At 48.5% G+C, this 24427-nt stretch overlaps 10 protein-coding genes across 10 annotated transcripts; 6 read left to right on the top strand and 4 right to left on the bottom strand.

Annotated features, from left to right (window-relative positions):
- Positions 1 to 345: 345 nt before the first annotated feature.
- Positions 346 to 3227, bottom strand: FPOAC1_002963 (uncharacterized protein; the record flags this gene model as incomplete). Its single annotated transcript, XM_044847535.1, has 3 exons — positions 346 to 2637; positions 2699 to 2723; positions 3058 to 3227. 3 exons carry the CDS (start codon positions 3225 to 3227, stop codon positions 346 to 348), a joined length of 2487 nt encoding a protein of 828 aa, XP_044713451.1.
- Positions 3228 to 5222: 1995 nt separating this feature from the next.
- Positions 5223 to 6805, top strand: FPOAC1_002962 (uncharacterized protein; the record flags this gene model as incomplete). Its single annotated transcript, XM_044847534.1, has 4 exons — positions 5223 to 5292; positions 5379 to 5412; positions 5474 to 5622; positions 5715 to 6805. 4 exons carry the CDS (start codon positions 5223 to 5225, stop codon positions 6803 to 6805), a joined length of 1344 nt encoding a protein of 447 aa, XP_044713450.1.
- Positions 6806 to 8236: 1431 nt separating this feature from the next.
- Positions 8237 to 9055, top strand: FPOAC1_002961 (uncharacterized protein; the record flags this gene model as incomplete). The annotated part of the gene is made up of 1 exon (XM_044847533.1): positions 8237 to 9055. One exon carries the CDS (start codon positions 8237 to 8239, stop codon positions 9053 to 9055), a length of 819 nt encoding a protein of 272 aa, XP_044713449.1.
- A 1913-nt stretch (positions 9056 to 10968) lies between these two features.
- Positions 10969 to 11419, top strand: FPOAC1_002960 (uncharacterized protein; the record flags this gene model as incomplete). Its single annotated transcript, XM_044847532.1, has 2 exons — positions 10969 to 11021; positions 11071 to 11419. The coding sequence occupies 2 exons, from the start codon at positions 10969 to 10971 to the stop codon at positions 11417 to 11419; spliced, it is 402 nt and encodes a 133-aa protein (XP_044713448.1).
- A 1294-nt stretch (positions 11420 to 12713) lies between these two features.
- FPOAC1_002959 (uncharacterized protein) lies at positions 12714 to 14117 on the top strand (the record flags this gene model as incomplete). Its single annotated transcript, XM_044847531.1, has 2 exons — positions 12714 to 13009; positions 13136 to 14117. The coding sequence occupies 2 exons, from the start codon at positions 12714 to 12716 to the stop codon at positions 14115 to 14117; spliced, it is 1278 nt and encodes a 425-aa protein (XP_044713447.1).
- A 1030-nt stretch (positions 14118 to 15147) lies between these two features.
- On the bottom strand, positions 15148 to 15567 carry FPOAC1_002958 (uncharacterized protein; the record flags this gene model as incomplete). The annotated part of the gene is made up of 1 exon (XM_044847530.1): positions 15148 to 15567. One exon carries the CDS (start codon positions 15565 to 15567, stop codon positions 15148 to 15150), a length of 420 nt encoding a protein of 139 aa, XP_044713446.1.
- Positions 15568 to 16352: 785 nt separating this feature from the next.
- On the top strand, positions 16353 to 16845 carry FPOAC1_002957 (uncharacterized protein; the record flags this gene model as incomplete). Its single annotated transcript, XM_044847529.1, has 2 exons — positions 16353 to 16570; positions 16677 to 16845. The coding sequence occupies 2 exons, from the start codon at positions 16353 to 16355 to the stop codon at positions 16843 to 16845; spliced, it is 387 nt and encodes a 128-aa protein (XP_044713445.1).
- A 750-nt stretch (positions 16846 to 17595) lies between these two features.
- FPOAC1_002956 (uncharacterized protein) lies at positions 17596 to 18091 on the bottom strand (the record flags this gene model as incomplete). The annotated part of the gene is made up of 4 exons (XM_044847528.1): positions 17596 to 17683; positions 17748 to 17778; positions 17921 to 17963; positions 18068 to 18091. The coding sequence occupies 4 exons, from the start codon at positions 18089 to 18091 to the stop codon at positions 17596 to 17598; spliced, it is 186 nt and encodes a 61-aa protein (XP_044713444.1).
- A 346-nt stretch (positions 18092 to 18437) lies between these two features.
- FPOAC1_002955 (uncharacterized protein) lies at positions 18438 to 19585 on the top strand (the record flags this gene model as incomplete). The annotated part of the gene is made up of 3 exons (XM_044847527.1): positions 18438 to 18477; positions 18546 to 19385; positions 19446 to 19585. The coding sequence occupies 3 exons, from the start codon at positions 18438 to 18440 to the stop codon at positions 19583 to 19585; spliced, it is 1020 nt and encodes a 339-aa protein (XP_044713443.1).
- A 503-nt stretch (positions 19586 to 20088) lies between these two features.
- Positions 20089 to 21176, bottom strand: FPOAC1_002954 (uncharacterized protein; the record flags this gene model as incomplete). The annotated part of the gene is made up of 4 exons (XM_044847526.1): positions 20089 to 20496; positions 20556 to 20791; positions 20864 to 21038; positions 21102 to 21176. The coding sequence occupies 4 exons, from the start codon at positions 21174 to 21176 to the stop codon at positions 20089 to 20091; spliced, it is 894 nt and encodes a 297-aa protein (XP_044713442.1).
- Positions 21177 to 24427: the final 3251 nt, after the last annotated feature.

The raw sequence follows: 24427 nt of genomic DNA, 5'->3' as shown, positions 1-24427 counted from the left end.
GGATGTTGTATCGGCACATAACTTCCAATAAGATCAAGCCAAACTTGCGGAACCCTTTGGCTTAACAAGACCTTCCCGTAATATGACTGATCTATACTGGTGTGAGATTTTGGTGCCATGAACCTGTTATTCATACTCCCTGGGCTCGGAATCCACCAGGTCTTCAAATTTGATATCACTGTCTCCAAAACACCAGCATAGCCAAATAAGTAAACAGTATTATCCTTGTATCTTCATCAACAAATCTCGACATGCAAAAAAGGGGTATCGATAGTTAAATTCATCCAGAACTGAAACCAATTTTTAACAAATATAACGATAACCCGTTCTACTTTGGGACGCAGCTTACGTAGCTGCCATGTACTTAGGACCACCTTCTTGCTTGAAAAGCCAGTCACTGTTAGCGTCAACCATAAAATTGGTGATGTTGAACTCGTTCGATGCTCCCAAACCCGTACCGCTGTCGTTGGACGCGTTCATGTCTGTACCTGATGGCACTGGGGCACTGTTGACGCCAGATATGTTCTCACCACCAAAAGGAAGACGAGGAACATTAAAAAAATCGAACACATCAAGATACTCGAGCTCGTTAGGCGCCGGGGTCCGTGCTGGTGTAACGCTCGGTAGTCTGCTGAGAGTTGAACCACCTGGCTGCTTCGGCTGGCGGGAAATGAGGAAATCCAAGTCGAATGCCGTACGTCGCATGTCAGACAAGATTTTGACCGAGCTAGGAGTAATACCATCCCCTTGCCGCTCACTGTCATGATGCTCGTCGAGGACTCTCTGTAAGAGTTGGGAGTATCGGGCTGCGACGGGCCAATACCGCCCCATTTCGCGTAGACTCTCGACGAAAAACGGAAGCTGTGGTGATAGCTTACGCTCAACCGTCGATCCGTGAACAAGGAGTAGGCGCGCTGAAACCCAGAGGGTGAAAGCAAAAGGAGGCCCCAATTTCGCTAGCATTCCATTGTTCACGACAAACTCCCCCAGTGCGGCGACATTCTCGACTGCACCATGGCATCGCTGTGACGCGCTGTAGGATGGTGTGAAAATAGGAGACCTCGTTGTAGGATATGCGGCGGAAGAGTGAAGACGAATAACAGCAGTGTGGTACGTGGCGTGAAGCATTACCCAAGCACAATTGATGTTCTTGCTCCCAGGGTGAAACAGTTTGGCCATGTTGCCAAACTCCCCAGGAAGGCTAAATTTCCAAGATGTCAACATGTTATCCAGTTCCTTGTATCTCATCTGCCACTGTTCCACATCACTCAAAGCACTAATGTCAACCGGCCGCTTGAGAAATTTGTGTATCTTCGAAAGAATGCCGAGTATCTCGATATAGTAAGCAAATGCGCCTAGGTTCTCAGGCTGGTCGATGTCGTGTCCCGGAGAACCGGAGTGTAGGTCGGTGGTAAACCATCGCGTATCGACCTTTTGATTCTTTATCCATAGGTCATCGCGGCACGGTAATGTCCTATCAATTTCTTTGTCGTCAAGAGCAAATTCAAAGGCAGTCGCAAGTGTTGCATATCTGTCTAGCAAATATATCATCCAGAACAACCGGCGTCTTGATTCTTCCTCAATAAAATCTTTAGGCTCTGACAGTGTCATAGCCCGAAGCGTATAAATTGACAGGTAGTGAGGCGACACAGTCGATGAGGTGACCTCGACAGCTAGACCAAGCTGCACAACAGATCTGGTAATGAGGGCCATAATGTTCCATCCCGGTGGGCCGTTGCTGCTTCCGCAAAGATCAAGCGCCAGTATAACGAGGGCTTGCAAAGCCTTGACTGAAGAGTTCTCCATACCATAGAGCAGGACACGCTCTTTGGAGACCCTGTGGTAGTGTTCTCGCCGCTCCTCAGTTAATCTTGCATCTGCCGAGAAGCGCATAGTTGTTGCCACGATTGCATGTAGCAGAACTCGATCTGTTTCATCGAGCGCAGATGGCCCGAAGAGGCTATCGAGAGTTGTTTTGCGATGGAGAATAGGGCACCAAGTGTTGATGTGCTTAAAATAAAGGTCTACCAGTGCGTAAAGAAGATCGTATGGCGGCATATCACGGTCAGGGGTTGAGGCTCCTGGTGCCGAGGATAACGGCGCTGTAGGTGAATGAATATTTGGCTGTACTGAAGTATAGTATTCTTGAGTAGCGTTGTTATGCTGTATAGGCGATAATTGAGCCGTGCCTGAAAATGACGACCTGTTCTGACCATGGTACCCATCGTTCATCTTGGGTGTATGAGCAATACTAAAATCAAGACTCTGTGTGCTTGGTGCAAAATTCGAGCCATGAGCTTTCTGTCCGAATAAAGCTGGGTCAGTTTGAGGTGTGCGGACTGGTTCGGATGGTCGGAAGAGGTTGTGATGAGTGTCCCGTGGTGATTCTTGTTCACTGGGAAGGCTTGGGTTGCTTTGTCGAATACTGGCAGCAAACACTGGGTTTGTATTGGATACTAGAGAACCGTGAATAATCTCAGCATGAGAGCGCAGAATTTCTTCGAGTTTGTCGAGGCGCTGCTCAAGCTCGCGTCCATAGCCCGCCCTTAGGCCTGGTTTTTTGCGCTCTTTGTACTCGCATACAGCGCCATTGCGGCTGCACCACCCACACGACGGCTGGCCACGATCGCACTTGACCTGGAAGATGAATTAAGTCAGCATGGTCAAGGTAGAAAACAAGGGACACAATTATGTGTACTTTTCTTTGCTTACACAGCTCACATCTGGGTACGGCAACGTTAGCTTCAGTGTCGGCGAAATCTTGTACAGTTGTAGACAAAACAGATTGAATCTGCAGTGTGGTGTAATGTTCAAGATTTGTAGTGAGCGGGGAGGTCGAGTGACGGGGCGATGAAGTGGTCTCGGATGGCATGGTGTTGATAAGAGAGTATAGGAAATGCAGATAAGACTCCAGCATGATTATCGAATTGGAGATCTGCCAAGAGAGAAGAACAAATTCTCAACTTGAGACATGGGCTCGATCAGAGTCTGAGACGGTTGTTCGTATGGTTGGGAACAAGTGTGTAGGTAACAAGCAGAGACGGGAGCTGGACTTACGAGACTGAGACAGGACGTTTCCTCTTCCCATTACGACAGAGAGTTTCGTGGTCGCCGTGGTCTTCGTCCTCACTATGGAATTGGTTGGCTTCATCACTGTCTGCTTCTGTGGAAGGCGGGCGATTCTCTACCGAGCCGTCGCCCGACACTTTGCTGGCCCCGTTCTGCATGGTTAAATGTGAGATGGGTGTTGGGCGTAAGGGTGATTTCCCTGGAGCCCTTGTAACTGGTCTCGTGTGTCGGCACGATGTAAGAACGAACGAGCTCCCCAACAGTCGTGCGAGCGACGTGAATAGAGCCCAAGAACAGGGGTAGACCAAGGCGCAGCAAGAAGCGACGAAATCGTGAACAGCATATACGCGCGCGAAAGACCAGTCGTGTTTGACCTCGCGGTCCGGGATAATGTCAAGCGGGAGCAGGAACACGATCGCCCGAGGATAAATAGGCCTGTACAGCACTAAATAGGTAGGAGAGGAATGGATGGGTGACCTGACATCAGGGTAGGCACCTAACGTTAGGATATTCTATCAATACCGTGAATTGCCGATCCGCATGAATATTTTCTCGAATCCTATTTATGAGCTGATATCTCCTCTTTGCCTGGCATCGGTCTTTTCACCATTCTCTGCGCTTTCTGCTGGCTTTGTGCCTCGGACAGATGGGAAGTGGCGCCTTGATGACCGGGTCAATTTGAGGTGGGCCGAGGTGGACTCGGGAGCTACCTTAGTAGGTGAACAGACTACCAGAGCTTGGTCTTGCCGGTCGGTTAACCGGAGCTGCAAGAATTGATTGAATGAATACTATTATGAGCTCTTGGGGTTTGATCAGGTTGTTGTGAAACTTTAGGGAAAAGAGATTGATTCCGATGGAAAGGAAAGAAGCAGTTGGCTTCACATGCTTCAAGAGTGGAATTTCCCAGTCCGGTTCAACTAGGATGGATCTATAATGCGGAGAGAAATGACGGGATCCTCACGCCGCACGCGTCCTGTAGGCTGTACCTGCCCAAACCTTCTTACCTCTCAACCTTGACCTCATTCTCCCAGGCTCTTTCCTCAAGGGGATCTGAAGCGGGGAAATGGGAGAAGCGGTATAATCTGATTTGTGGAAGTGATATTCGAGTGGATATCGTAAAGTTCTTTTGCCCCGGACCCGGTGTAGGTACATTGTGTGCTGTAACAGTATTAGTCCCATTTGGGTCCTCAATTCAGCCTCAAAAGGGCTGTCTCTGTCTTCAAAAACGAACAAGGTTATTCAATGGTTATTACATTACAGAGTGGATATTCTGGCACAGGGATTAAGCATCAAAAATGTCTATATGTATATCAAGTTCACCGTTGTTGAACAGATTTTTATGTTCGTAAATAGTTTTCAGAGTCTCATTCTCAAAAATTCGAGCTTATGCTATGTATTTAGAATCTCTCCGCACGTTGCTTTTCTTTCCCCCTGTCACCCCGCAATTGCACCTCTCAAATGTTCATGGCAGAATGCATGGCAACAAAAACGAAGTCAAGGCCGTTGACTGTACGAAATCAACGTAGAGTATGAAGCCTGAAGGTGGGGAGCAAGTGGCCAAAGAACAGCAGCCTCCGTATCATTGCAAAGCTAGAAACATTATCTCCGGACAAAAAAGGCCAAGTAAGAAAAGAAGGAAAAAAACCGAATTAAAAAAAAAAGGAATTTATGAGCCGCCGCTAAGCTGAAGCTGCTCCCGATCTTGTTCTTATGTACTCTCTGAACCCCGACAAGGACCGAGGAATTGTGGAGAAGGTCTTGCAATTGGAGATGACTCCATTATTCAACACCAAGTTCGGTGCATCTTGTCCCGATATTAGTTTCGTCAGAGGGGAATCCGAGGCAATGCACAACCCCTACGGGCCCCTACGGGACATTACTTTACCGGACTGTACCATCACGAGACTCACTGACCAGTCAGTTGTGAGTTTCGAGGTGGTACTGTTGCAGTCCAAATTATGTTCAACCCACCTTTGTAGTGCCACCAGCAACACATCCTTTGTAAAGAGAGGCTCACCCCCAGCTCAGGTCGATTCTTCTTCTTCTTTTTAAACTCCTCTGTTATAACTAATCTTCCTTTTCGCAACTTGTCAAGCTCCATCCATTCCCCTCCATCGGCTTGTACATGGTTCAATTGACCTTTTGCCTCTGAAATGTCATCTGTTAAGGACTTCCCCAAGATCAAGGCCATTAGGTCCTTCATAATTGGCGGTGTTGGATCAGGTATGTCGTGCTGATATGGGTCTCCACGGGACAAAATGCAAAAAAATGCCGATGACTACCAATTTATGCTAACAATTCTTGGATAGGCGGTGATTATCATAACGTCAAGGGTGGTCACTGGTATGCTGGCACAATCCCATATCATCCCGTCTCGAAACCATCGCTCACAATCAACCTATAGGCTCATAGATAGCGATATTTCAACACCTGCTTCAAAATGGGAACAATACAAAAAGTCACGAACCAGCTGGGGCATCAATGTTCTGGGCTCATTTCTGGTCGAGATTGAGGCCACAGATGGAACAGTAGGCTTTGCCACTGGCTTTGGAGGTGAGTTTGACTGCTCAAGAGATTCGGACCATAGGCTTCCGGATTGGGAGCCTCAAGGACGGCCAGCAATGGTTTGCTGACAGAATCGATAGGTCCTCCCGCTTGCTGGCTCGTTCACCAGCACTTCGAGCGCTTCCTCATCGGCGCAGACCCTCGCAACACGAACCTCCTCTTTGAGCAAATGTACCGAGCCTCCATGTTCTACGGCCGCAAGGGCCTTCCCATCGCCGTAATTTCTGTCATCGACCTCGCCCTTTGGGATCTTCTAGGAAAGGTTCGCAACGAGCCCGTCTACCGTCTCATCGGTGGCGCTACCAAGGAGCGCCTCGATTTCTACTGTACAGGCCCTGAGCCCACAGCTGCCAAGGCAATGGGATTTTGGGGAGGCAAGGTCCCTTTACCTTTTTGCCCCGATGATGGCCACGAGGGTCTCCGTAAGAATGTCGAGTTCCTGAGAAAGCATCGTGAAGCTGTTGGCCCCGATTTTCCCATCATGGTCGATTGCTACATGAGTTTGAACGTCAGCTACACAATTGAGCTCGTCAAGGCTTGCCTTGACCTAAACATCAATTGGTGGGAGGAGTGCTTGTCGCCCGACGACACTGACGGATTTGCACTCATCAAGCGCGCCCACCCTACTGTCAAGTTCACCACTGGTGAGCACGAGTACTCTCGATATGGTTTCCGCAAACTTGTCGAGGGCCGGAATCTTGACATTATTCAGCCCGACGTCATGTGGCTTGGTGGTTTGACTGAGCTTCTCAAGGTCGCTGCATTGGCTGCTGCGTACGATGTGCCGGTTGTTCCTCACGCCAGTGGTCCTTACAGCTACCACTTCCAAATTTCCCAGCCCAATACTCCTTTCCAAGAGTATCTTGCCAACTCTCCCGACGGCAAGAGTGTTTTGCCCGTGTTTGGAGATCTCTTTATCGATGAGCCTATTCCTACCAAAGGGTATCTCACAACCGCCGACCTGGATAGGCCCGGATTTGGGTTGACTATTAACCCCGCCGCTCGGGCTAAGCTTATCCCCAGTGACTATCTGTTCAAGGTTCCCGAGATACTTCAAAATCCCCCAACTGGAAAGGAAATCAAGTCAAACGAACAATCCGAGAAGCCCAACGGCACTCTTGACTCCCTTGCGGCCAAGGTAGAAAATCTCACAACCTCAGCTAGTTCTTAAAAAAGCGGTTGTGCTATAATAAGTGCTATCATGGATGTTGCAGTGTTCTGGTTCTGGGCTTGGTTAGGTTCTTGCTTTTGTGGCTACGTTTTGTGATCTATGTACTCAGTCGGGAAGACTTTCCATGCAATCAGAGGGGTCGATTGACATCGTGAAAAGGTAGAACCTGCTACTTTAAACTCTGACAATTGAATCTGAAACATATTCGTATTCACCTACGCAGAGTTTGCCACAGTGTTTGATTTGTAATTGTAACACCTAAACAGAACATCATTCATGAACATCAAAGACGAGGAGCTCCTCCAAGAGATGGAGGTATATCGGCACAGCCGATGTCTATTCGATACATGGAGTTGAAACTACCAAATGTGGAATGTAAATTATTGATGTTATCGAAAGACAGTGCAACCTGAGAATCGAGTACTTTAATACAAAAAAACGAAAATACAATCTTGCTAATGCGACCCACAATGTTCAAGGTGTCAGTCTCGTGAGCAAATAGACGCGACGTTGAGTGCATGCATCGTGAGACCCCTTTTCTGGGGTCAAACGGTGACCGTCTACTACGCCGCTTTATGAAAGACGGTGGCCGTTCAGAACGTCAGTGGCAAGTTCATTCTCACGATCCAATGCACAACCCCAGTAAAGAGCCGTTGGCTTGAGCGTTCGGGGCTTTTGTGGGAACTGATCGAGTTTGTCTTGCGGGGGGGCTTATCGAGATTTGCTAGATCTGAGATACAATATTCGAGGTTCACGATCATTTGGCATGTTTGCCTGGTGTTTCTGTTCCAATGCTACGTTGATTTATGAAAAGAATCAACATCTGACCGGAGTCTGCCAAGATCCACATAAACTCTAGCTTTCATCTCAAAAGGATTTCGGTCAAAAGTCTCCCACTCTTTGTTAGTACATTAGGTTCCCCGCCGGTGTCTCGCGTCAAAACACACCGAGATAACAACAACATTCATCATCAGTAAATTTGATTTGCCCCAAAATGTCTCGCAGGTTGGTGCACCGAGGCTTTTACTGCCACCAGCGTCACAGCAAGGTCTAGACAAGGCACGTTCCTCTTTTTTTGCTGCCTTGTCCCACCATTTGCGCGGGTCGTGATGGATGCTCATCACCAAGAGGAGGGTCACTAAGAGCCATTTACCGGAAATGAGGGGAAAAGCACAGAAACGGGCGTCTCGCAGTTCCTCGGATCTTCACCTTGAACAATTTTTACAGAGAAGCCCGCCTCGAAATTCTCAGTAATAATATTATATTAACAAAGACTTCCTGCGAAGCCCTTTCCTTTTGTGCAACGACGCATCATTCTTGGCACCGTTGTAACCTATCTACAAGGAGTATTGCAGACTCATCGGGTTTTGCCATTGAAACAACAAGTTGAAACAAGCACTTACAGTCAGTTGCGCATTTACGTTGGCAACTATGTTGATGCCAGCAGGTCTTCTCGCCAATAAGACTGCCATCATTACCGGCGGCACAACGGGCATTGGTCGTGCTATCTGCCTCGAGTTTCTACGTCAAGGTGCTAATGTTGTGGTAAACCACTTGGGCCTTGAAAAAGACCAGACTCACCTCGAGTCACTCATCGCCGAGGCCGATGATATCCGAAACGCATCATCCACTGCCGGGCACCTCGAGCACCAAGCAGGCGATGTTCGTGACCCAGCGACAGCAACAGAATTAGTCAAGAAAGCCGTCGAGCACTCCCCCAAGAAGCGACTTGACGTTTGCGTGTCCAATGCCGGCATCTGCACATTTGCTGATTTTCTCACACTCGAGCCAGATTTGCTTCACTCAACGGTGCGAACGAACCTGGATGGTGCCTTTTACGTGACTCAAGCTGCTGCAAGGCAAATGGCTCTTCACCAAGAGCCCAAGGGAGGAAGCATCATCGGCGTCTCTTCCATCTCGGCCCTTGTCGGTGGTGGACAGCAGACACACTATACACCCACAAAAGCAGGTGTCTTGAGCTTGATGCAGAGCACAGCGTGCGCCCTGGGACAACACGGTATTCGGTGCAATGCGCTTCTCCCAGGCACCATCCGTACGCAGCTCAACGATGCAGACCTGGCTGATGATACAAAGAGAACTTATATGGAAGGCCGTATCCCTCTGGGACGTACTGGTTCGCCGTCCGATATGGCCGGCCCGGCCGTCTTTCTGGCGTGTCCAGAGTTGAGTGGATATGTGACAGGTGCGCAGCTTCTAGTCGACGGTGGTCTGTTCGTCAATCTTCAGTGAAGGAGAGAAGATTAAGCTCGTGGGGAGAAATGGGGATATGGAGAAGTGGGTATGTGGAGGCGAAGCGCTATGGATATCGAAGCGAAACCAAAACCTGGAGAATTATGGAAACGAATAACTGCTACCAACATGTTATTCCCTGTCAGTGGGTATGAGTCAATTCTAGTTGCGTGGGTGATTATCTGTCCGAGTCGCAAAGATTATGACTCGTGAAGCCTGACAGTGTTTTGTCACGAATGTATTGGATACCAAAACCGCTCTAACCTTGGTACATGGCCATTTCTGCGACGGATCACCCAGGTAATCGGAGACACGGGGCGGCGCTATCAGGTCCGGGGTCGCGGCGCCGGGCTTGGACGGCGTTGACCGGCTGCTTCGACTTTCGTTCTCATGCATTAAGCGTAGATCGATGCCCAATCCAGGAACACAAGTGTACATACCTGTGCTTTTAGGCAAGATTGAGCGGGAAATAAAGTGAACGACTGGAGGTCTCTTTGTTGGTTTGTAGGAAGATGATGAGCAATCCGCATAACGCGGCTTTTTTCATATCAAGACAAATCGGACCTCACAGCAATGCGTCTTACAAACTGTAGTATACAACCATGAATCTCTGCACAATATCTGGCCCTGTCACACCCGTTGCCGTGCCGTTGTGTTTACCCTCCATTAGAGGTCAAGGAAAACAGGAATTATTCTGTTTGACTCAGAAGGGTCTTGGACAGTGACAGAGCATTCGAACATAACGAGGAAATGATAAGCATGAGGTGACTGGGATCTTGGACGGGAGTCGACCGAAGCTGTCTGACAATATACTTTGGCCAAGACGTCCCCTCGCTATAGACTCTGGTTATCGTTATGTACTACCTAGGTAGGTACCAATCAATCCCCCGGAACAAGGGCGAAATAACGCCCCTTTTCTCCTGAAAAGTGTGAAGTCTATTTGCCGAAGGCCTTGGTTTCTAGAAATTCTCTGCAGGATAAGTAGGCCGTGAGTGACATCACGGACTGTGGCCAACGTCAAGAAAATAACCACCGAAAACAAAACCCCGTTTACTTCTAGATACAAGAGCCCCTGTACCGTCCAGACCGTCTAGCCCACCGTAATGTAGAACAGGTATTGATAAAAACAGTCAAAAATTATCATTTATTGCTTTCTCCAGTGTTTTCCCCTCATGTTTGTTTCCGTCCGACTCCTATGCTCCATCGACTACAGGGATCCTGCAAGGAACAGCGATGTTAATCGCGCTCATACCCCGCGAAAGCGAGAACGTGAAGACCAAGCGTACTGAACCATGATCCTAGTATTGGCAAAGACTCTGAAGGTCGACTCAGGAGGCCGCTGCTGCCAAGAGAAAAATTACCCAGATGATTACGTTTATCTAGGACGTGAATGGGCGAGCAGATAGATAACAAGGCATTTCAAGGGAAGCGAGTGATGTGCAAGCTTAGCTTATCGATGGTATGCACTCATGAAAAACGGTACGGTGAAGATGGCGATGATGACTACCGTATCAAGAGAACGTCGACACGACATGCAAAGGCGCCAAAAAAAACGAGTGAGCCAAGCCTAGCCTAGCCAAGCTCGGTTGGACTGAAGTGGCAGGCCGGTCAGTGACATGCAAGCAGCCCACTGACTGACCGTTCATGGAAGAACCTTTTTCTGGTGTGTACACAGAAGGACCCTGTGTACTTGTACCAGGCTGGCCCTACCCAGCTGCCGCATGCAGATCTAATCCCGACCAAGCTGATAACGGTTATCTTTTGACCGTGTTTCACATGCTTTCAGGGGCAGATCTTTTTGAACTGGATAGTTTGTGTTACAGCAGCCACGTTGTAGACAAACCATAGTTTCTCTGATCTTTTCTCCTCCCCATCATAATGACTGTAAGTGTATTATCCATTGCGATTGCAGTATGTCTTATCTCTTGCCAACATTAAGATCATATAAGGAATCGGCGATTGTTGTGTAATGTAACGCTTTTCTGGTATGAATAATCTTTTGCTGATAGTGCCAGCCGAAAGTGCCCGTCCAAGACCGTAGTGGATGACCCGAGCCCACCGATGGGGCCGTTCCGCATGGCTGATAGGGCTTCGGATCGGACTGGTGGGGTTTTGGCGGACCCTGAGCGGAGCCAGCTTGACGTCACCTATACAACGGACCGAAACTGTGCGCCGAAATATACGAAACGGGTACCAGATTGGCAGCAGAATAACGAACCGAGTCTTGATTCCGCAGGAGGTAGTGGAGGCGGCAGGAAGTTGCTTGCATGCATTACTACCGTCGACAATGCCTCTTTCTCTGACGGTGACCGTATTGGCGTCATGGATGCTGTGCTTGACGGTGGATACTCCTTGATACATTAGGTGTTGAATCCGGTTTCTCTCAGGATGGCGCGCTTGGATGGCGTCGGCCTTGCATTAATTCTGACGCCGAGAGTTGGGTGCATCGGCCCCCTTAGTCCCTGGAAGCCACCACCTCGTCCTTGGGGGACTGAAAGAGATGCTGCTTTGACTGGCTGTAAATGGCCGACGCAGAGTCCCTGATTGGTGATATGGCAAGGAGCCTCAGGGTCCACACCACAACGGCAGTGTGTACCTTAGCAGGTATGTACAGCCACGGTAAAAGATAGCATATCGTTGCCGTTTAAAAACGCCACAGTTCTACACCGTTTTTTGTTGTGTTTGATACGATTCAAGAAGCTCTGATAACCGGATTAGAAGACGGCAATCAGTTGGCGATCATAGCACGTCTGCCTGCCTGCGTCTGTATGTCAGACAGAGAGACACAATGTGACAGATAGATACATTCCCATCTCCAGTTGCGTTATTTACGACCTGTTGGTTGACAAATGACAACAGGGTCTAGACAGGCATGTTTCGTATTTCTCTATTTGGTAATGACGTCCAATCTGCGCGAGGTGAGGTTGAGAATGGGGTCGTCAGCATGTATCTAGTGCGGCGACGGCGTTAAGAATCCCGTGCACAGCAGAATCATAGCCCGCCCCAGCCGCGAGAGTGAACAGCAGGTTGCCAGAAGCTAGTGTAGTCAATACACTGGGTCTTGACGTATCGTAGCGGGGAATTGCATGTACCTAGTACCCACCTACCTGGCTCTGACAGGTACCTTTGTCGCCCAGAACTAGAAAATGGATATAGGGGAATCATCCTTGGGCTTGCTACACTACAGTTTCGATAGACGTGAAATGACTCGGGTATTGGACCCCGACCTACGTATCAACGGGCGTCTACCGAGAATGCCATGCCCATGCCTTGCTTGTCATGGATACCTGTCTGTTGTCGTCGATTCGATATCGATCACAGGCTATGGCCAAGATGGCGCCTTGCTTGACGTTTGCTTTCTGAGGCATCTTACGTACCTTCCCATAGCTCTCCGCTTGATATCTAAATCTATAAAGCCCCAGATTTCTTCCACCGTTCTTGACGGTAGAAATCATCATTCTCCATCATTCCCCAGATTCCATATCCACCATCACCTTCACACAAATAGCTCAACACTTCCCAGTCATCATCCGACTACTTCAGGCAGACACTTTGTTCGATCCCACTCAAAACCCTTCAACTCGACGCGTCTAAATCAATACGCGTGCGCCTGAACAGGACTGCTTTTGTTCTTACACAACACGAATCACTTACCACCATGTCTTCACAACAGACCGAGTTCTTCAAGGACAACCTCCCTGACCAAGGCGAGGTCACCACCCCCGACTCTGTACCCAGCTCTCCTGAGCTTGGAAGCTCCAGCTCCAGTGACAGCATTGCTAGCCTTGGATCTCCCGCCTCTCCTCTATCCCCTGCTGTTTCCCAGCCCGTGGCCGACTCCTTTGTCTTTGCTTTTGACATCGACGGTGTCCTTGTCCGCGGGGGACGAGCCATTCCTGAGGCCCTTCAGGCCATGAAGGTTCTCAATGGCGACAATGAATATGGCATTCAAGTGTAAGTCGAACCATGCATCATATGCAGTTGCGATCCACCATCCCCGGACTTTTTCTGGGGAGGTCCACATAATAAAGGGCATCGTGACTTCAGCTTGGACTATAATACTAATGCACTTCATAACAGACCTCATATCTTCCTTACCAACGGTGGTGGTAAGACTGAAGAGGAGCGATGCAATGATCTCTCCGGTCAGCTCCAATGTGACATTAAGCCTGGCCAATTTATCTGCGGTCACACTCCCATGAGGGAGATGGCTGAGAAGTACGGCACCGTTCTTGTTGTCGGCGGCGAGGGCGAGAAGTGTCGGCACGTTGCCGAGGGCTATGGCTTCAAAGATGTTGTAACTCCTGGCGACATTATCAAGCACAACGCTGCCACAACTCCTTTCCGCAAGCTTACTCCTGAGGAGCACCGTAACTCACGTGAGCGAGACTTCACAGACGTTGTGATTGACGCTGTGTTTGTCTTCGCCGACTCTCGCGACTGGGCTGGCGACATTCAGATTATGCTAGATGTTGCCATGTCAAAGGGTGGCCGTCTCGGCACCCGCAGCGAGACTAACAATGAGGGTCCTCCTTTCTACTTCTCCCACAATGACGTTGTCTGGTCTGCTGCCCACGAACATGTTCGTCTTGGCATGGGCGCCCTTCGCCGTATGTTCGAAGTTACCTTTGAGGACCTTACTGGCGGTAATGGCGTTCTGCATACCCATGCATTCGGCAAGCCCCAGGTCTCTACTTTCGAGTTTGCTTCACGTTTAATGGGTCAGTGGCGCCAGACTGAACATGGTCTCGTCGCTCCTCCTGACACAGTCTACTTCGTTGGCGACACTCCTGAGAGCGACATCCGTGGTACCAATGCTGTGAACAAGGTCGCCGACAATGATTGGTACAGCATTCTTGTCAAGACCGGTGTGTACCAAGACGGCACTGAACCTGCCTACAAGCCTCGCGTCACTGTCGAAAATGTTCTCGATGCTGTTAACCACGGTATTAAGCGCGAAATGGACAAGAAAGCCGCCAAAGGCCAAATGACCAAGCCTACCCTCATTCCCGAGTCCGGTATCACCGAGATCGCTGTTGATATGGATGGTATCACCATCTAATTCGACTGGCTTCCCTTCTATTCATATACATTACTTTGGGATACCATATTTTTTCCCCTCTGCGATTTTATGGAGTTACGGAATTTCTTTTATTACAGCACAGCCACGCGAAATGAACTTTTCTTTATACCATCTGCATTACGGCTTTGCAGATGCCACGAGCACATTACGGATACAGATCTTGAATATTTGAGAGAACATCTATCGCCCGAATAGACGGACGAAGTCTGGATTCAAGGTTTTTCATCTTAGCTAGTTTCTTACCCACCCTTGATGCACCACCACCCACCTATACCCTGATGAGCATCACATCAACCCTATAGAATAGCACGAAGATAGAAAAATCAAAGGCTCTTGGAATATTATTTAGAAATCTCTCCAAGATGATTTGAAAACAAGATATGTAAGAAAAGGTCAAGTTTAACTGTGGTCACCAGACTTTATCGTATCAGTGAACAGCAAGAGCAAATCAGCTTTTCTGTTCATTCACTCACACAACTAGTTGGCATTTGCTTATTGCCAATCCAGTCGATTATGATGCTGAGCATCGAGAACAAGCAAATTATCCGTCTAACTACGTCGCCCCCCCACCCCCAATAAGATTTTAGTAGAAGCCTACTTGTACCATCTTTCATGAAAAAGGTTAAATGAGACTCAATTGTGATTTAGAATCCTGTTAAGAAAGTGGCCTGGCTGGCGTCGCAACTAGTCCTTCTTGAATATTTGTACAGACGGACCGATATTTTCTTATGAATCTACCTTGGTACTCTGTTTGCCCGAGGGGATCAACGCCAAATACTAGGGGTTGCGAATCACGGTGACGACGGGAAAAGGTTGTGTCGCACATCGTATAACAGCCCATATGCTTCTTCATTGGTCTCCCCTACCTGATCGACTTGACCATGGCGTCTACTACGAACCCCCTGCCAGCTTTGAAGTTTGTGCGTCACGTACGAGTCCTATAAGTCAGTCTGGAGTAGGCCCATATCGATCAAGAACGATATATTTGTCAACCCAAGATCTTATTGATTCATTCCCGGTCGGCCTTGACTCGTTCTATATTGTCAAAGCTGTCCCATTTTCTCATATCCCCCTCAGAAGCGTCCTCGTCACCGTCTTTGAACGTAAATCCCCCCCACTGCGAGGTGACCGCCCAACCAGCCATGTCCACAACATCCTGTCTCTGCTCCTTCTGATCTAGAGCCTCCTCTGCACTGATACCTAACCCAAAGCCACGCACGCCTTCGCGATCGACTCGTAGCCATCCTTTCCAGTTCGCCGAGATATCACCAGACCCTAGACCGCCTATGACGATAGTTCCCCACCACTCACGTCCAGCACTTGCGCGAGCTACGTCGCCGTAAAGGAGAATCCCTTCTGCTTCGGCTACAAGGGCTCGTGTATGTTCTGGGTCGTTTCGAGCGGGTCTTTGAATGTAAACATGTCGCATATGGGATAGCGAACAATTCAGTCGGGTGGCATCGAAGCGACCTTCTATGTCGATAATGAGAATAGCATAGAGATAAGGCGGGCCGACGAGATTCGATACGACTTTATAAAGAAGCGGGAGGTGACGTCCGGATATTCCAATACCCGCCGTTTTTGTCGTATGAAAATGAGCCGCCGATATTCCATCAAGCGGTGATATATGTGTGAGTTTTCTTGGTTGAATCTGAGGTTGTTGGAACTGAGTCCTGAGGCCAAGTACGTTCGGATCCGACGTGAGCGATGAACGTAAACTTCGAAGGATCTGTACTTGCGGCTTAGTATCGCATTGCTACAATCATATATATATCTAATGAAATGTGGGAGTCACTTTGCGGCCTAGAAAATCTGAACAGGCTCATGCGTGTATACTTGATGATGGAGAAGTGGTCTCCAAGCCAGAGAATTTCAAGCAGAAAAGACTGAAAAGAGCAGCTCGTAAATATGAGTAAACAAGAGACATAGCATTTCAAGTAGTATTTTTTGCTTCATCCATAGGTAGTCATGATAATTCTCAAGCTTGGCCAGTAATGAGGTGATGATGTAGGTAGGATAGGTAATGCTCAAAAGTGGCAACAGCCTCAATTCCGAGATATTGGACTCACCTCTTCTAAACTCATCTCCTCAATCTCCCCCAGCAACCGACTTCCAGTCACCGCCTCCATCATTCAGACGAGAGTTAGATTACCTTCCGGATAAATTACGGTGTCTTGTGACACTTTCTAGTTGCGATCACAATTGCCCTTGAAGATGGGTTACCCGTGTCAAGTTTTCCACGCATCAGAGCTTCCTGACCGTGTCCAAACCAATATCAGCGGTCGCAAGCGCAAGCTAGTTCAGGGAGCCAAGAACGTCGACCTGAAAGGCTGTGAGCTCCTTGAGATGCTGCAGTATAAATGCGAGATCAAAGAACCTGTCAATTGGGATAGCCCCGTGCAGTGCTTTGCTGTTGAACGGCTATTCCGAAAGTGAGTTACCGCCCTCTCTATTTGCACGTAATATTGTACTTCACTGTATATGTATCGCGGCCTGGATGGCGGATTGAAGGCTCTGATGATTAATTCGTTCGTGTAGATGTCAGGACAAGAAGGGTTCATTCATGGTTGAGACAACAGCGTGGGAGGGTAAAGATTATCCTGTGGGGGGACAGAAGAGTGATGATGGAAAAGACCTCAGAAAAAAGGAGCCTCCTCAGCACTACCACTGGTCCTCAAGCTGGCACTCACCAGACACAGCAAGATAAAAAGAGAGCAACTAATTTGATTCTTCTTTTTTTCCTTCTTCGTTTCCGCAAAGTTTTGCCGTCACATTACGGGCCAGCATCATGTGCGGTTGGTTTTAGACAGAATAGTTTTTATTCACCCACATAAAACAACACAAATATGTTTCTATTTTTATCGCCTGCAGACCTCACACAGACAATTCTGTAAACATACGTACTTCAAGCGATATCAGCGTATTGATAAAATACTACGGGGTATGTAGTTTACCTACCTACCTATGTATTGATATTGGTCCATTTAATTAAATGCGAGGCTGCAAACAACTTGATGACGGCATTGCCGGAATGGGCCGAGAATAGACATACACGTCCATCTGACCATGGATTTTTATGATAATTGCTACCTACCGATTGGAAAGGTTCATCGAGTTGTTCTCTGGAATCTCATCTAGAACCTCACAACCAGCACTGAGATAGCACCATTGTGACTCATGCTCGCAGCTCGTAGGATCGCCAACTGGATACCAATCGCATTTTATCACATTTCACTCTAGCAGCATCTCGGGAATGATCAAAGCACATACGACTCGGTTGCCCTTGCCTACAGTACAGATTGCCTAGCGACCGATGTGGTTGAAGTCGTGGTGGTATTTTGCTTTTTCCCAGCTACACGACAAACGAAACATTGGCTAGTGGCCTCTATGTGCACTTCCCACCTTCCCCTATGCCCTTGCTTTAGGTCATACGATTTCGAATCGGCATATCTTTGCTTTACTCGTTCTTCTGAGCAGCTCGCTCCTCCTCGAGTTTGATGTAGTAGTTGTCGCGGGCGTTGGTTCGGGGCATGTGGAAGCCGTACCTGTGTCGGAATGGTGAGTCTTCTAGTCTCGTCATCGTGTAATTATTTCGGCGATGTCCCTTACCAGAAGAAGTTGGCCATGACGAAGCCGGAGCCTGCGAAGTTACCAGTCAGTCAGCCTGATGCTCTCCACCAACCACATCACGCGAATTGTCAACTCTCGTGATAGTCCTCCCCTTCATGTTGACAAATTCCGATTGATATAGTTCAGATAGTTTATAGTAGAGATCGACGTACCGAGAGCGATGCTGAGATCCAGGACGAGGTTTCGTCGGAGCATCTAGCGCAATTGTCAGTCCACGAAAAGCTCTGGTACCGGGTTTATTTGAGCTCCTCTGGCCCGGGCGAATGCGAAAACCAAGCCATTGAGTCGGGGAAACGTACACCGGTGATGGGTCGGACGGCCATTGTGACTGATTTGTTTATGTAAAGCTGTTCGAGCGAAGAGGCGGAGCGTTCGAGGGCGGCAGAGGTGCTTATGATTTCAATGTGGTCAAGCAGTTCCAAGTTGATTCCCAAGATGGGCTGATGTTAATCGCGCTAGAGCGCTCGAGTCACGTGTGTTAATAGAAGCTGCACTGTTCCGATCCTGCTACAGTGGGAGTGGTGCCCATGATAGCCACGGCTGAACAGCGGCAAAATACGATACGGAAAAGAATCTCGTCCATAGAAACGACCCTCAGCTGCAAGACATCTTGCGAGAGCGACTCTGAAGAGATTGGTTGGTTTGCAGAGCCCGACGACATCTGCAACCATGAGCCTCCGATTAGCTGCCCAGAGGCTGGCAGTGTCAGGTACGGCGATACTCTCCTCACATTGTCCGCCGCTCAATTGGCGTTGAATCCCGTATAGACTGACCTAGAGCTTCACTCTACAGCAAGGACTGTGCACCCAGTATCCAAAACACCAGTCCCCGTTCTCTCTGCAACCATCGGACCTACAGTTCAGCGACGACACAAATGGGCCTCCAATCTCTTCAAGGGATGGGGCAAGCCCCGAAATAAGAATGCCGAGACGGTGGCTTCCCTGGATCCTACATCCCAGCTCGACAACCCAAAGAGCCGTGAGGAATATCTTCAAAAGAGCATGTACAGTGGTGTGGAGGACAACATTTTCCAGGAAGAAATCGAGACCGCAAGTCCAGAAGCCGCTGCTCCTGGCACTCCCGAGGTTGAGCAGAAGACGAAGGAGAACATGGCTATGGTGGTGGACCCTGATCCTCGAAGCCGAGTCCGCTGGCAGCGAAAGAAGGTTATTCAAATGGTCCGTCGTAACGGTCGCTTGACCAAAGACGAGCGTATCCAAATGACAGAGAGACAACTCTTGCACAAGAGCGAGTTCATGCCCACAAGTGTCAAGAAGCTTGTCATGTTGGCCCGCCAGATCGCTGGCAAGCCCGTTGATGATGCTATCCTGCAGATGAAGTGGTCCAAGAAGAAGATGGCAGCTGAGATTGGATACTACCTTGAAGAGGCTCGCGATCTGGCTGTTGCTCAACGTGGTATGGGACTTGGAAAGTTCAATGACGAGATCTTAAAAACCCCGAAAAAGATCCAAACTATCGATGGGAAATGGCTCGAGATTGAGGACCCTACACGCATGTATATCGCCCAATCGTGGGTTGGAAGGGGTCCCTGGCGGGGAAAGAGAATTGATTACAAGGGTCGAGGACGCATGGGTATCATTAGACACCCCAGCACAAGTAGGTGTTCATGGCTGTTTATATCTATGCTTGGTTTCGGACATTGACTAATTTCTTTAGGTCTAACTGTCTTGCTCAAGGAAGAGAAGTCAAGAATACGAGAGTACGATGAGCGCGTGGCTAAGAAGAACAAGAAGGGACCCTGGGTACATCTGCCTAATCGACCTGTATATGGACAAAGACCATACTATTCGTGGTAAACAAGATGTTGGCTGATGCAATCTGTATCGTTGGAATCAGAAAAGAATATGCGGGATTTAAACGCGGTAGAGGACCACAGCATAATATCCCATAGGGACTTGTAAGATATGTACAATGAATAAGATGTACAGCTGATGAAAGTTAACGTAGATGCTAGAATATGCTAAGTCCCCTTGTTGACTTGGCTTTTTTCAACTATTGCCCCCTTCAAATATTGTTTTGTGGTGGTATCTTGTCCGTCGAGCAACCTCTGAACGCCGTCCAGATCAAAGTCTGGTTTGGTATAAATTTCATTCCCACTCGTAACTCGCAGAATCTGTCGGTGCTTTGTCGTTGTGAAGACCGCCACGTCTGAGACTAGTGCTGGTAAGCTGGGCGACCAGTTCTGAATCATAAAGAGGCTTTGCTCAGCAAACAATGATGTGGATGAGAATGATGTTTGCACTGTATTGGTTCTGCTTGTGCCCCTATTTTAAAACGCCAGGCTTTCTCCAAGGTGACCTTAAACCATGTGTCGTGGTTCCTCCCGGGGTAGCATATCCTCGTACCGATGGGACATGAGTTCAAGATCGTAACCGTGCTTCTCACCGATTGATCCTTGATCAGGCGCGGGATAACTGCGATCCCTAGTAGCCATGGGTGGTGACATATCGTCCATGTTCCCGCGTGGAAGGTTCTGCTGGTTTTGACGTTTCTTCCAGAAGAAGAAACCAGCCATACCAAGGAGAGCAAGGACGCCAATGGTGACACCAATACCGACGCCAGCTTTGGCACCACCAGACATTCCACCTCCAACAGTTTCGTCCTCATGTTCAACTTCCGCCGAATCAGTGGCGGCAGCACCGGCTGCTTCAGTGGTTGCCGATGAGTTGTTGGCACTAGTGGAAGAAGTAGAAGCTTCCTCGGTAGCCTGTTGAGTGTATTAATAAATAGATATACGGAGCCAAATCAACGTTTGTCGGTTCTTACACTAGATTCGGCCGATTCAGCTGGATCAGTGGGAGTAGTCTCAGGAGCTTCTGAAGTAGCCGCAGCTTCAGAAGTCACGGGTGGCTCCGAGGATTCCGGAAGCACTGCAGGAGTCGTTTCTGCGGCAGTAGTTTCAGGTGCGGCAGGGGCTTCGGATGTTGTTGCTACTGCTTCAGATGTCGCTGCACTCTCAACGGGGGTCGTAGCAGCGCCTGGGAAAGCAGGCACCTGTTGGCCTTGGGTGAGTTAGCCTTGACTACTAACCTATGGAGTAACAAGAGGGCGCAGCTCTCGGTAAGAAGACGTACCGACACAGAATCCGTTGCTTATGCCATTTGCGATGGCATCATCCGCAGCCGCGCATTCAGGTGCTCTTGCGCATTCGGCAACGCCTTTAACAAAGTCGTTGGAAACGCAAACGCAACTGGCATCAGCAGGATCTGCACATCCAACAGTGGGTTTGACGTTCTCAATGCAGGTGTTCTAGAGATTATCAGCACCTGCTTGGAAATGGATTTCGTGGACGATTGAGCGCCAGTCACTTACAATACAGTCCTGAGCATTGACACCAAAAGTGTGGAGGGCGCCCAGCGCCAAAACGGTTGAGAGAGAAAAGTGCATTTCGAAATTGTTTATGCGACGAGAAATAATCCCGTTACCTTGAGTAAATGATAAATTGCCAGATCCGAACTTGTTGGGATGAGAGGCTCTCGTTGACCGTTGGAACAGAAGCAGAAGGCGAGTCGATCCAGCAGGTATTCGAGTGCGTGAATCTTTGGCAGCCGGTCGCAAGGAGACTGACTACCTAGCCCTTGTCCAAGTTGATGAGGATATCGGTAAATGCCTCAGGTTGACACAGATTAAGTTGTGTGCCCAGTAATGTCGCAAAAGAAACCCTCAAGCAGGAAGGAAAGACGAGAGTTGGACAACCCCTATGCGTGTAATGCCATGTAACAGAGGTGAATGACTTGGTCCAACGTGGTACTCGATGCAGCAGCGGAAGCAAGCCTCCGTCAGGAATACGAATGGTGAGGAAGCGAATGAGGGTTATTGTCGTCTGCCAAGCCCGAACGGGAATAAAAATAAAGCAAAAAGATATAGGGAAAGAAGACTATGGAGAAGGAATTGACCAAAAGGAATGACTGGATGGAGAGGCAATGACGCGGAACACTTGAAAGAGTGAAAAGAGCCCGGCGCAGTGAGGTCGTCCGTCGTGAGAGATGTCAATGTCGAGGCAAAGACGAGAGAAGAAGAGAAGCCGTCTGGGAACGGGACAGAATAGTGGAAAAGAGGGAAAAAGGTGGGTTAGGTTGAGCAAAGAGAGAGAGAGAGAGGAACAGCCAAGGGAGAAATGAAATGAGATGAGATGAGATGAGATGAGATCAAGTGGTGAGATACCCCGGCGTAGAGCTGTGAGGGAGGAATGGAAAACAAACTGGGGGACCCGGCCAAATTGCACTGATGTTAGAAAGAATGTAGGATACAATGCAAAGAGGAAGCTCGTTTTATGAATATCTAACAGCTAGGCATGAATCTGATACGATTACTTATGTATGATGGACAAGGGCGACCCAGCTTGATGGGTACAGTATTAGAGTACCACACCCTTCTCAGGGACAGACTTTGTTTCTATTGGGCAAGATGAGGTGAGATGCTTGCTTGTCTAATTCCTTCTCCTCGTTCTGGGTTCAAAATGCCTTATTTGTGTGCCCCTGTCTGGCTTGGCTTTTCGTTCCTCTGCAGCAACAAATCCATAAAACCAGGCCCGATCCAACGTCGCGAAACTGTGAAGCACCCGCCGCCATCAACGTAGGTCAACCCGACCCCCAAAAAGGGGGCCAATCACCACCATTTCAGGGCTTCAATAGCGTCAAGTGGTAAGGATTTACTGGAGAAGTTCCTGGCGCCAGGTACTAGCGTGTACGGGCTGCTCACCGCGGGCCCAATGACCATCTCCTCACTTGTTTCATCTATCTAGTGTGTACCTGCAGACACCATTAAAAGATGTTCTTTTCTAGATCTTTTCCGCCAAACGGTCAAGGTGAATGAATGCATGTTGACTGCACACTCCTTTCTCTTTGTTCCTATTTTCTTCTTCAAATCACGCGATCCCTACCGACGTTACTAAGGTTAGTACTTTAGTAGAGAATAGACTGGCCATAAGTCGTCCACTGGCCAAAGTCTTGGTCTCTTTTTGGTCTAATCTATCCTAAACCTCTATGCGTCCTGATACACCGCTGTTGTTGAATACTGACCATATTTGTCTTCTAACAAATTTGAGACGAACACATGGACCAAAAATGTACCCAGTTCAACAGACAGAACTACGAAACAACTGCCGTCAAAGAAGTGTGCCCACCCGTCTTCCAAGAGCGAGCGCTATTTTATGCAACTTTGCACACCGAGCCTTGGCGACCTTGATTGGGATGTGCAGGTTCCATCCCAGCAAGCCCACCTTTCTCACAAGCCTGGCTTGTTGATTGTGTACATCTACTAACGAGCTATCTAGTTGTCCGTAGACCTTGGGAAAATGGGTCAACGTGTGATAGGGGACAAACGCCAACCATTGTGGCGCATGAAAACCTCAATCCTTTGTCAATATCCGTACAGACTATAGTACTCTGCAACTAGTAGGCACCAACCTGCTGCATCAGTGCAAGGTATGAACTGAACGATACGTGACTATGTACAATCGACTAGGCACGTCTGTGCCCAAGAAGTGCCACGGACTCAGCTTTGAGACATCCATTGATAGAATAAAATCAGGGTGTGTCTCGATGGTCTCGTGGATCTACCTGCCTACCTAGTTGGTTGACAGCATCAGCTCGTATTTCTCAGTGCTTCAGCAGATTGATTCTCGTCCTCTTGGTCCAGAAAATGATTGCTTCTCGTGTCACTACTGCCTTGATACAACCTGGATAGAGACCAGCCAGCACACAGCAGTGGCGCAAATAGTGGACGCAAGGCTGTCAATATCTTTGTTGTATGTAACAGTTGGTGTGCCTATTGACTCGTTAGCTCAAGACCAGGCCAAGTACTTGATAGCTGAACTGCCCGATCACACTGTTCCGAAACACAGCACTGCCGAGGAACCAGGCGGCAGGAAAGGACCCGAAAGATAGGTCAAAAAGCCAACGATACTTCCAAAACGTAATCCAATTAAGACATCACATGGATACGTCAATTGATGCTAGTGAAGCGCGTAGTGCTGACTTTCGGACGATCGACAAGAGGCCTCATACCATAGGGGAAGAGGGGGGGTTTTAAACATGTCTAGATGACAAAATTAGGCTGTCGACACTATGTTGGCAGTACCTACATAGGTAGTATATTAAATTTTGACATCCTATATATACCTTTAACAGCCAGTCAACAGCCTTAAATTGTCATCTAGGCATGTTTAAAAACCCCCCAACCCGCGATAGGTAGGTAGTTATGCGCAGTACCTCAGCAGTTGGCAGATTTCTTCGTTTACTGACGTCTTCTCAGCCGCCGTTTCCTCGGCAGTTATGCAAGCGCTGTCAAGCAGGCCTTTACACTATGTTCGCCCTAACTATTGGCTCTGGCGGCGGCAAACTGTGTGCTACTGCCATCTTTCAATTCGATAACAATAACTCGAATAACTGATGGGATTCAATCAATATCTCTCTTCTTTCACGTATGTTCAGTCTGAAACTGTCTGAGTACTGAGTTCTGACTTGCAATGGGACTGCGGCGTCTCTGAGTAATGTCTGCATGGAGATTAAAACAGATAAAGTCCCGACTCCCGGAGAAGACGGCGATGTTGTGTGTCGCAATTCATTCGGATGTGATAAAGTCAGTTAATTTGAGACTAAACAATTGGTCTTAACTACGTATAATAAATCCTTATT

This window comes from Fusarium poae, chromosome 1, assembly GCF_019609905.1.
Source record: "Fusarium poae strain DAOMC 252244 chromosome 1, whole genome shotgun sequence".
NCBI lineage: Eukaryota > Fungi > Ascomycota > Sordariomycetes > Hypocreales > Nectriaceae > Fusarium > Fusarium poae.
The sequence above is the reverse complement of the archived record's forward strand: the minus strand, read 5'-3'. Positions and strand labels throughout refer to the sequence as shown.